The 12,200-nt window shown below is 46.7% G+C and overlaps 1 protein-coding gene across 21 annotated transcripts in view; it reads right to left on the bottom strand.

Moving 5' to 3' along the window:
• VPS13B (vacuolar protein sorting 13 homolog B) overlaps window positions 1–12,200 on the bottom strand; it is an 856,590-nt gene that overhangs the window by 3,033 nt on the left and 841,357 nt on the right. For 20 of the 21 annotated variants that reach the window (XM_077943895.1, XM_077943898.1, XM_015145769.3 and 17 more), the window contains exons 59-61: window positions 6,000–6,176; window positions 3,588–3,690; window positions 2,779–3,028 (exon numbers count right to left, since the gene is read on the bottom strand). In XM_077943895.1, the coding sequence (XP_077800021.1) occupies window positions 2,779–3,028; window positions 3,588–3,690; window positions 6,000–6,176 (530 nt within the window). The remainder of the gene's footprint in view (window positions 1–2,778; window positions 3,029–3,587; window positions 3,691–5,999; window positions 6,177–12,200) is intronic. The other variant, XR_013397363.1, reaches the window with a different exon arrangement.

Raw genomic sequence — 12,200 nt, 5'->3', positions numbered from 1 at the left:
AAATGATAATGTAAAGACTTCCTAGTTCTGTGTGTGGTCCAGTAACAATGCTATCAAAGTGTCTTAACAGCTGGAGAAAGTCCGTGTGATGGCACAGAGATAGTAAAGGGGCTTGCTAGAGAAATAAGTAAGGAGTCCCTTAGAGTTTGGATCTTGTGTTTTTAAGCTTGGGGAAAAACGGTCCCCAAAGATTCACTAACAGATGAAAGCTCTGCACCACCAGGCAAAAGCCAGAGCTCTGATATCATTTGATGGGGCCAGAATTCAGCTGGAAAGCTTTGAATACACAAAAAGTTTTAATTGCTCCTCCTGAACAGCAGCACAGGAAAACCCGTGTTGTGAAAGGAACCCAGCCAAGGAATAAATTGACCTTCTGACTCATTTTGAGCCTCTCATAAGGGATTTCAATAATGTGCCAAGCATATTAAGCAATTATTACCCCTAAACTGGTTGCATTTAACCAAGAAAAGCAAATGCTGAGTTTAAAAAAAAATCTCAATCCTGCCATATTTAAATGTACTGCATGATGTCATCTACAAATTAATTCCTTCCAAAACTCAAAGGAACTGTGTTTCCTAGCATCTAAGGCAAAAGCTAAAAACCAGAAAAGTCATTTATAGAAGATCTTAAAATACTGCTTTTAGTCTTCACTGGAAGTGTTCACAGCAGACAGGCTTCCTTATGTCTGTGGATTATGTTGGGATGCACTAAAAGACAGCTCAAGAAAGCTCCCTGACAAGACAGCACTGCTGGCCACCCTCCCCCACCCACTCATGTTGAAAATACTCCGGATTACAGCAGTTGGGAGGGTTTAGTCTCGAAGATGCTCTGCAGCTTGAGTTTTCTTGGGGGTGAGTAGGAGAGGTTGGGGTTACAGACACAGGATTACGGCAGCAGTTATTCCCGTTAAGTCATTAATAGGAATATTAATGAGACAGAAAGTGGAATAGAGAAAGCAGAATGTGGAGGCTGAAGGCGCATTGGCCCATCCACTTTCCAGCCAGTGCCTGGCCTTGGCTGTGCAGGCACAGTGCTCCTGCTCTCAGTCATGTCTTCCCACCTCTGTTTTAGGCATTTCTTAATCCCAACCCTCTTTCAGCCCTGGACAGCAATGGAAAATCAGTGTTGAAAATGGTATCCAGAGCTTCAGTGCTGCTTCCTCATTCCACAGTCCCAATAATCTTGGCAACTTTTAGGAGTGGTGACTCCAGATACTATCTCAACCCCTAGGGAAACTGAGGTCTGTTTCCTTCCAGCCTATGATGATTCTCCACAGTACCTGCCTCAAACAAAAATACAAGAGAAGGATCACAGTTGAAGACAGTTCAACAGCAAAAGAATCTCCAGTCTCAAGAGTTTAAGATCTGAAATATTTCCCAAGCAGCTAAGGAATAATGATAGTCACAGGGCCTTGGAAGTTTCTCATTAAGGACTAAAGACTTAATTGTAATGATATTATCCCTTGCCAAATCACCGCTGCTTTATTGTCAACTGATAGAAGATCTTGGCAGATCTAATAAAGTCAGCCTGGACATCTGACCTCTGTTTATTCCCAGAAAGTCATCAACTTGAAGGAGCAATGTAGTCCTGGTGCCAAACCCTAGCTTAAAGCCTGACTATGATCATGATCCAAGAAACTAGAGAAATCTTAGAGTTGTTGTGGTTGGCTGCTTTCCATCTTCTCAGATAATTTTACCCAAACAGTGGTGTGACGGAGATACATGCCCCCATCGCAGGAAGAGAATAATGAAAGGAGGATCAGGCAGAACCTACTGGGGGCAGGTTTGCTGTGCTTTGCTGGGGCCACTCAGTCCCCAGGTTAGGACCAGCAGACTCCAGTTTGCCACTGATCCACTACCATCTTGCTGTGTGGAAAAAGATGGCTGTTTCTTATGTAAATAATTAGGGTCTTATGGGTCAGGCCATCACCCAAGGAGGAAGAGCACAGAGCAGTTTTCCAGTGGGTGCACCTGTTTACCCTGGGCTGGACTACAGGAAGCTGGGGTCTTTCTGGTCGGGGCTCAGCTCTGACTCCTGACACCCAGTATGCCTTGCCTGCGCATCTGTTCCACATTATGCAGGCCAGGAGCCAGCCATGGAGCTGCCCCAAGAGCCTTAAGTATCATCCCCAGGGGGGGATTCTGTGGTACTTATGGGGTGGGAAACCATCCTGTGGGAAAGAACACAGCCACAGAATACAAAGCAGTGGATGTGAGAGAGAGAGACCACCTCACAAAATGTTGACCCTTGAAGTCACCAGGTTTGGGGGTAGGGGAGGGAGTGGAGAGTCTTTTTTCATGATGCCCCTTGCTCCTGCAGTGGTCCTCTCCAGCACCCACAGACCTCCAGCACCCTGCAGCCAACTGGGGTCCTCAGGCAGCCAAGGACCTGACTTCAGGCTTTCAGACAAGGGGGCCTCCTTTGTGGAGCAGTTGCTGGGAATTGCTGCCCCAATCCTGGCCCTTCCTGTACCGACCCACTCATTTTGTAACTCCATTGTCCTGTCCATCGAGCACCCCAGCCCCATGACGGCCAAGCCAGATCAGCCTTGTTCAGCTGACATGGTGACTTAGCCCCAGACCTTGAGTCCTGCTAGCCGCCTGCTGGGCTCTCCTGTACAGGGCTCGTGCATATCTGGATGGGGGCTTCCCAGTGCCCTTTTGCAGTGGCCCTCTGGCCTCCACACTCCCTCTCTGGGTAGCAGCTCTCCTTGGTCTCCAGCAGCCACTCCAACCTCCCTGCCAGCTAGTCTTGTTTGCCCTGTTTTCTGAAACGTACCTCCACATCACAGGCCACTCTTGGCTGCTTCAGCTGCACTGTGAGTAGGCTGTTCTGCTTGCTGTCCTGTGCACAGTCGATTTCTGTGACGGGGAAAGCCTGCTGCTGTGTGTCCTCGCTGACACTCACCACGAAGAGCACTTCTGATGTCAGCAGCAAGCACCCTTCATGCTCCTGGCCTGAGCCCCTCACCAAAACCACGTCCAGGGCCATGTGGACTTCTGGTCTGCCCAGAGACTGAAGCATTTTCCTGTTTAAAAGGAGAAAAGTGAGGCCAGGGGCCAGCTTTGAAAAGATGGTCACTTATCAGCACTCATTATTTACCAATGGGGCGGCCTCCCCAAGGGCAAAGGGCCCTCACCAATCCAATTACTCATTTTAGCTTGAAATGTAATTGTCAGTTCTCAAACACTGATTCTGGTTAACAGAACCTGCTTCCTCCTGGGAATAAAGATTTCCCTTGGTTTTGCTTAGCTCCTTTTCTCTCCATTAGAAATAGCACCTCTAATTCGAGTGGCCATTCCACAGGGAATCTCAGGCCCTCTAGCAAGACTGGGCTTCTCTGCCAATGTATGACTTTCCTTGAGTGGTTAGGTATGGAGCAGAGGAGTTGTGCAGCTAGCCCCAAACCTGGCAGTGGCAGCCCCTTCCTGTCCCTCTACAGTGCTCTTGTGCTGCCTGAGATGCCAGTGCCAACAATGGCTACTCCTGGGCTCCCTGGAAGTGTGGCCCATTAGCTTGAGAGCAAGCCAGGAGCTATTAACATACAGTATGGATGTAAAGTTGAGCAAGTATCTCAATAATTTTACCAGACATATTTGACATGGCTGTTTGGAGCCTGGTCAGCATGTAGATCACTTGGCTCATAGCGCTGTTTGGGAAGCTGAGAAAGTCCAGCTCCATGTAAAATACCTGTGGTAAGAGAAGCAAGGGAGTTTTACTACTTGTTTTCTGGAAAACAGTTTCATGCTGCAATGATGTCATCTGCTCAGAGGCATCCATAAAATGTTACAGATCCAAAGTGATGTCACATCTTTGGAAGCAAGTGTATAGATAATCTTTAAACATTACAATGCTCTTAACCTTGGTGATCTTGCATTAGAAAATTAAAATATGAATGTGTTACACAGTCCAAGCATAGACCAGCAATTAGAGGAAGCAAAAACACTGAAAGTAGCTGGTCATGAACAATAGCTTAGATATCATTTGTAATTGATATGTTAAAAAAGTCTAGCTAGGTCTGGTATGGTGGCTCATGCGTGTAATCTCAGAACTTTGGGAGATCAAATCAAGGTGGGAGGATTGCTTGAGTCAAGGAGTTAGAGACCAGCCTGGGAAACAAAGTGAGACCCCCATCTCTACAAAAAATAAATAGTGGTGCGTGCCTGTAGTCCTAGCTACTCCGGAGGCTGAGGTGGGAGGATCACTTGAGCCCAGGAGTTGGAGGCTGCAGTGAGCTATGATTGTGTGACTAAATGCCAGCCTGGGTGACAGCAAACCCTGTGTCTAAAAAAAACCCTCTAGATTGTTAGTTAGCTTCCTTAATACTTCTGTATCTGTGCTAAGGCTAGTCAAAAAATAAAAAACACAGATATATACAAAGGCACACCCTTTGCCTAGATACACTGTTTAAATGCTAAGTGACTTAATCCAACTGTTAAACACGAATCCATGTACATTTATGAGTGCGCTTGGGGCCTCTGGTTTATGACATGCTCTTCCTGGTGCCAGCACCAAATGAGGGCACCCAGCAGCAGCCACATAGGCCTTTACAGAGACTCTCCAGAACCAAAGATGGTACAGCATGTGTGCTTTCTGAGGGCTTGTAAATGTTTATAAACGACGCAGTCATTAGACTAAGAGTTAGTGGTTTGTAAAACCTTCAGTTCGGTAATAAAAGTTTTACAAGAGTGATGGAAACCAAAAAGGCCATGTGAAGCTCTGCTGTAAGATCTTCTTACATAAGGGAGCATTCTTCAGCCCTGGGAAACACAGTGAGGGACAATGGCATTTTCAAAACCAAAAGAATTTGTGAAGTATGACTTGACTTTACCTCACTGGAGTCCGTATCATAAGGGAGTTTAACTTTTCCCACTTACAGGTTATAGCACATCTTACTGTCAGTTTCCCTGTGAGTGAAAATGTCATTCACAGAAGGAGAGGGAAATGAGGGGGGCGAGGAGGGGAAAGCGAAGAGGAACACATGCTGGCGTCTGTGTGGTCTCTTAAAGGATGCTTTCCGGATGGCTGCCTGAAGTGTGGGCACTCATTCATCTCCACTCCCTTCCTTTCAGACGCTGTTTTTATGCCCTGATCTGGCTGCCTCTTGTCAGGCCTGCTGAGGAGCCGGATGCCTCCCTTGAAACATCCCGTGGGCTTTATGGCCAGATGTGGATGCAGACAGTGTGCTTACATGTCTGACAAACGGGAGGGTGCTTCTGTGGTTTGTGATACTAGCTAGACAGCCTGCTTCATGACCAAAATGATGACACCAATTTTAGGTAAAATGTTAACGGTTCCAGCCACAGGTTTATGGAAAGTCACTTTAATGTGCTCTGCCACGAATGCAGAAAATAAGCCTGGGAGGAGGTGCTTCCTTTCATAGGCACCCATTACTCGTGTGCACACTGCTGCACGGGGAGAGGCCCTGGCACGCCCATCCAAGTGCAGGTAGTGCCGTGCGCCCATGCACTCCACAGCTGTCTGCTTGCGAAAGGGATTTTAGTTGCAGATCCTTTGTTTCTGCCCCGGCCTGGCTGTGAGGAGCAGGATGGCGTCTGTGGGTGAGAAGGCCACCCCAAACCCAAAGATCCATGTGCATATCCACACTCTGTCTCATTCTCTACTGCTTCTTAAAGTTATCTTCCCACAACCTATCACTCCTTCCACATTTCTCATAGGAAAAAGTGTTAATTCTTTTCTCTGTGGTATTCTCCATTCTGCCCTCAACCTCTAAACTGGTCTATCAAGTGTACTGTAAAAAGATTCTGTGACATATACACTGAAACTAGTAACTGGTTTCCTGATTCTACGGTTTTATTAGTAGTAGTAAAATTCTACTCTGTGTAAATAAGCACAGAGAGGTAAGAGAGATAGCCACTATTTATTTATCTTTTACTCCTCTACCATGTGAAAGGTTACACTATCTTAGGGAACCCTTGGTATAATCATGCAAATCACTTAACGTCTGGGTTGGCCTGATGGGTTTTCCACCAACTTACCGTAACCAGTCTGTGACACCAGCTCAGCAGCTCCTCCGATGGGCTTTGTGAACACCCCCATGATTCCTTTCCCCACACCTGAGATGACACCCTTGGCCTTGTGTCCTGCTGAAGCATGTGCCTCAGATGTTTTCTGGAAGTTCTGCATCGGCTGATCGACTATACCAGCAATTGCACCTGGAATAACAAAAGCCCTCAGTAAGGACAGAGGCTTAAAATTTTTGGAAAATGAAAGGCTCCATCTGGAACACAGTTTTATCTGGATTGAAAATGAGTCCCCACCCTCATTGTAAAGGTCTTTACTATCCATTTATTTACCAGTTACCTAAGTACACCAAGGGCAGTAGACATTTATTACTGTCATCAAAGTACAATATTCAGATGGAGTTTGGTCCACACAGTCAGGATCTGTGAAGTTTAATTCAGAATTTAACAAACCTGTCAGTCTTTTCAGTGTCATCCACACATCTTTCCTCTGAAGTCAGGCAACACAGTTTACAGAGGGGAGCTAACAATTCCTCAGGAGCAGAGAAAGACTGTTCAGCCCAATACATTTGCACCGATTCAGGAAGATGAAAAACTGGAAGGGGTTAAGCCCCTTTCTAACTCCCCACTTTTAATAATAATCATAACAATCATAATTTAGTAGTATTAATACTTAAGAGTAATTATTGATATAGTAATTATTATTTTGATTATAGGTAATCTATCTATCTTGAATGCTTACTAGGTCTGGGGACTGTGCTAAGAGCTTTACTTGTATGAGATTATTTGATCCTCATATTCCCAGGAGTCAGACATTGTTTTTATCCAAATGTGGACACTGAGGCACAGAGGTTAAGGAGTTTTTCCCAAGGTCACACAGCTGTTAAGTGTACAGAGAGTGTGAGTCACAGCATAGCTCTTAACCACCAAGAGATTCGCTTATCCCATTTATAAAACAGGCTCTTCCTCTTTGCCAATCTTGGAAAAACCTTTCTCTCTCACTTGAATTGAGGTTTGGCCACTTACTCCTCACTTAGAATAGCGACCAAAACCCCTCGGGGCTCTGCTCCCACAGCTGTAGCACAGGGCGTCCATCTCCTGCACTGAGCCTGAGGCAGTTAAGATGAAAGGAGCCCCTCAGGCAGTCCTGTGGATACGGCCCCTGTGCTACTCCTGCTTTGAGAGGCCAACAATGAGAGCCAGAAAAGCCTCACCATTCTGATTTTTTTTCATGATGGAGTGGAGGGCTCCCTAACTCAGAAGGGAAAATTTCTTTACAATTCTTGACAGAATTGTCTGTTTTCAACTCAAAACTGCTAGAATTGATGAAAATGCTCTGATGTAGAAATTTTAGTGCACATCACGTCAATTGTAAAGGGAATGTTTTTCATGGACTCCTTTCCTCTAGGTTTTGACAAAGACATTTAAGTTTATGCATTTACAGATTCAGAATGACCTGAGGCAACAGGCCTGTTTCCCAGCCTAGAGTCGTGCTGCCAAACCTTATACAGAAATGGCAAGAGTGAGCAGAGGAAGCTGCTCCCAGCAGGCCCAGGCCACCCCAGCTATCAAGAGTGAGGGTCACTCTTTCAGCATCACAGCTAGCCAGGCCTGGCGCTCGGCTAGGAGCGCCCCTCATTTGCCATTGACGCTCCACTCCATTTGGAAGATCAGAAGTCAGAGTGGCCACACTGAGGGACAGGGAGGAACCCTGGGTCTTCTCTTCCGGTCACCTCAGCAGATTATCAAAGTGAACAGCATCAAATCAAAGAGTGGAGCCTGGGCCAGCCGCAGTCACCCGCACAGGGTGCTGACAGCCAGCTGCTCCATCGCACGCAGGTATCAAGTGAAGCTCCCTCTGTTATGCTCTTCCGTTTTCTCTGGCCACAGTGAAGGCTCCAGTTACTGTGGCTTTGACAGATAAGACGATTTGGGCAGCTCCCCAAAAGTGGAAAGCCTGAGTCCCATGACAAGGTGTTAGATTCTGAGAGTCCGAGAGGGAGCTGTGGAACCACCTGCCCCGGGCTCAGCAGCAGACCTTTGAGGGGGAAAGCTGGCCTGTCACACCAACTCCTCACCAGCCACCAGGTGCCTTATCTACCTCTGTGCTCACAAGCTGGGGAACAGAGAGGCTAAGAGACCAGCAGCCATTTCATGGTCCCTGCAGCCCTGCTTTGAGAGAGGCAGCCTCTCTCAGAGCCTGGAATGGCTCTCCTCTGAAGTATATCCTCTGAAGTAAATCCCTCAACTGGTAAATTATGGACTGTCATAGACTCAAACTCTGCTTGAAGGCTTTCAAGAGTGGAAACTGATCCCAAGACTTGTCTGCTGGCGTTAGGCCCACGGGGTGGGTGGCCACATGGAGTTGGCTGTGATCTGATGAAGCCAGTGGACAGAAGAGCGTGCCTGGGAGGGGTTTCCAGGACTGAGTGAGTGCTGTACCCCACAGGACACAGGAGCTATTGCCTGTTGTGCCTTGGAAGGTGGAGGAGGAGGAAGGCCTTCATTGTGGAGCAGGAGACCACCACGCCTTCCCTCACCGCTTTCTGTGACTTGCTCCTAAGCCTTGGGCAGAAACTACTTGGTCACTGAGCTATGGAAGTTCCTTGTGATGCATCTATTTTGATGCAGCCTTTACCATGTGGTGTAATTTTGTTTCTGGCATTTTTTTTTTGGCACACTATCAGGACAGGCATAAGATGGGATACCACGCCACAGCTCACCATTCCAGAAAGAAACGAGATGCATAGAGTATACTGTGCATTCCAGCCCAGTGCTGCTTTTTTGACCAGAACAGATGAGCAAACCAAGAAGGAAGCACTTTGCCTGTCATTCCTAAATTCTGCACTGACTATAATACACACCAGTCAGTAAATGGCAGATGGTGGTCTTAAGGGCTGTCTCTTGGGATATGCAACTCTTGAGTCACTCCCTCGGAGGGGACTTTTCTGATTCACCTGGCAGAGGCCTGTTTTGTTGGAATTCCAGATGGCATAGCCAAGAGTGCCTATGAAGAGAGAGGAGGTGGTCTCTGGGGAATCCAGCAGCGTGTCACAAACCAGGAAGCATCCCAAAAGAAGTGGGAGTCAGAGGAGCAATTCTTGACATCCTGACTTTGGTGTTCATGAGAAGGCATCAGGTCTGGGAGGAAACGCAGAACGCAGTTGTGATGCGGAGCTGCATATCCTTTCTCAGTGCAGGCTCCAGAGTGTAGTAGAAAGTGTGGGTGTTGGGGAACAGATCTGGTAAATGTGGGCAAGGCTGATGCCAATACTGCAGGCTAAGCAGTTTTTTTCCAAAAGCCGTTGCTTTTGGAAAACTGTCATGGAGCTCATCCAAAAGCCTCGGCGGCATCTCTCAGCCAGCAGACACTTTTCCCTGCTGACCTGGGGCAGTGCGGCTGGGCATAAATTAAAGACTTGCTTTAATTTTCAAGGGCCTCATAATGCTCCATAGGGTTCCCATGAGGGTGAAGCAGAGTCAAGAAGGACTCCCGAACCCATAAACATTTGGGGGAAATGTGTTTTTCCTATACTGGAACTTGAAATTGTTCAATCTCCCCACATCCTGATGGTTTCCAGGCCTGGAGCTCCACAGGGGTAGGCGACATGGTGGAAAGGCCCGGGCTCCTGTCCTTGCTGGAGGTTTGACCTGGCTAAGTCACTTTCCCTCATCAAAGTTGTGAAGCTGTAAAGGGTTATGAAGTTGTGAAGGGTTGTGAAGATCAAATAAGATGACACCTTTGAAAATGCTTTGCCAACTCTAACTTTTCCTTTAATATATTTTTATGAACTGGGTCCTTGACTTTTGTGTCTTTTTGAAGAAACTGAGCAACTAGAATATTTCACTGGCATGGGTTTAAAACTATTATTATTACTGTCATTATTTTGAGACAAGGTCTCACTCTCTCCACCAGACTGGAGTGCAGTGGTGCAATCTCAGCTCACTCCAGCCTTGACCTGGGCTCAAGCGATCCACCTCAGCCTCCTGAGTAGCTGGGCCCAAAGGCATGTGCCACCATGCCTGGCTAATTTTTGTATTTCATTTTATTTTTGTAGAGATGGGGTTTTGCCACATTGCCCAGGCTGATCTCAAACTCCTGGGCTCAAGCAAGCCACTTGCTTTGGCTTCCCAAAGTGCTGGGATTACAAGTGTGAGCCATGTGCCCGGCCTGGGTTTCAAATTATTATGTGATAATGGCTCTAACTTCAATTAGGCACTGCATTGTATATGGCAATTTCAAACACCATTTCTGGGGAAGAATTAAATGGTGGCCAATCTATAACTTTCCAAAGTGAGGAGATTCAGTTTGTTGTACTCCCCTCTTTCTTCTTCTTGCCACACACCTGGTAGTTCTAGGACCAGACATTTTGAGATAACTCAACGATTACATGAAACAAAGGCTCTTGAAGTCTTACAGGAAAGGAAGCTGGTTTGAACCAAGCTTGAGATGCCCACTGTGAACTCTGCAGAGCCCTGACATGGACACACTGCTCAGGGGGTGGGTTGGGCTGGGACTGGGGCTGGCCAGTGTTGGGAGATGCAGCCAGCATCTACAGAGGAGGTTTATGTTACCCCAAGAATTCCTAATGGTCTGGAAATTACCAGATATGCACAAAGACCCCATGAGCCCACTGCAGTTTCCAAAAATGAATTCCCTCACATGGATAAGGATATGCAAGACACAATGACTACAGCAAAGATCAGAGCGTTATGACTTACCCTGTCAACAGGACCCACGCCCAGAAAGATGACCTCATCGGGGCCGATTTGTGACTCCTCACACAACTGATTTTTCCCATCAGGTACAATCTTACACACTGAAAACGGAGCATTGGCTGGGGCTTCTCTGAGTGGGAAGAGACTGGAACCCTTGGGCGGGAAGGGCGTCGGGTTTGGGGTGGAGACAGCCACACACCAGCCAGCCCAGGGGTGGGTGGGTTGGTCTCTCTCTCTCTCTCTCTCTCTCAGAGGGGCTGGGCTGGAGACAGGGAAGCTCTCAACCCCAGAGTAGTGGTACTTAAGCCTCCAATTAATAGCATCAACAGGTCCAGAGTTGCAAAACAATGACCTTAAGATCCTCAATATAACCTCATTGTCACTTCCTCTGGTTACAGCCACTTAATCCATTAGATTAAGGGAAAATATTCCTGCCATTGCTCAGATGTTTCTTTTTGCGGAGACACTCTTGGAAACCAGGCAACTCTTATAATTCATTTGCTACCATACTATGATAATGATAGGTGCTGTTTACCAAACATGAGCATGGTGGCTGCCATATAACTAACTACCCACTGTTACTTCTAACAATAGTATCACCAGGCCCAATATACAAAAGAAAAACTCAGGTTCAGAGAAGAACTTCTCTGAGGTCACAAAGAAAGGACTTGGACACCCTAGCCCGAGGTCTGGGGCTTCTGAGGGCAGGGTCCCCTGCCACACCGCCTTCCCCAAAGGAGTCACCATCACCTTTGGGTTACTGAGTTAAGCAAGAAGGTTGCTCCTTTACCCAGCTTGTTTATCACAGGTCACCAGCTTCCCAGTTTCCACATATGACAGTGCCCCACACCACTGAATGTTTTTACCTATATAATTTCTAGCAACTTAACCTGAACTTGTACCATTTTACCACTTCCTCCCAGAGCCTCAGCTGGCTGCAGTTGCCAATCGAGGAGTTCCGTAGAGAACTGAAGATCAGAGAGAGGGCAAGTCCTTTCAAACTCATCTTTTCTACCCTTTGCTCTGCACTGCTTTGGGTGACTTTGATCTCTGGGAGGCGCACACTCCCTCAGATGCGGGACAGGCACATTGCCAAGCAATACAGTTTTAAATTCCTTTGCAAACAAATAAACAAAAAAATCCTTGATAATCTTGCCCTGCAAGCTTTTAGCTCTGAAGCTTCCTTTTTATAGATTTTTTTAAAGCAACTTATTTTCAAACATTTGTAATATTTTGAAATATGCATAGCAATCTTCACCTCTATACCATCTGGCTGTTTTACAAACAGTAATTGCTCTGAGTCAGGCTGATCTCAAAAAAGTAAAAGGACAAAAGTGGGCTCCTCACTGAAGTTTACATGACATTTGCATGTTGCTCTAGTGCTTCTCAAACAAAAGAAGCGGCTCAGCATGTGTGGGAGTGAGGGAGCCAGTGCTTCGGAAGGGTTGCCTATCATATTCTTCAGAAAGCAAACAGCTGGATGCTGCTGTCCTCGTG

This window comes from Macaca mulatta, chromosome 8 (genome assembly GCF_049350105.2).
Source record: "Macaca mulatta isolate MMU2019108-1 chromosome 8, T2T-MMU8v2.0, whole genome shotgun sequence".
Classification (NCBI taxonomy): domain Eukaryota; kingdom Metazoa; phylum Chordata; class Mammalia; order Primates; family Cercopithecidae; genus Macaca; species Macaca mulatta.
The sequence above is the reverse complement of the archived record's forward strand: the minus strand, read 5'-3'. Positions and strand labels throughout refer to the sequence as shown.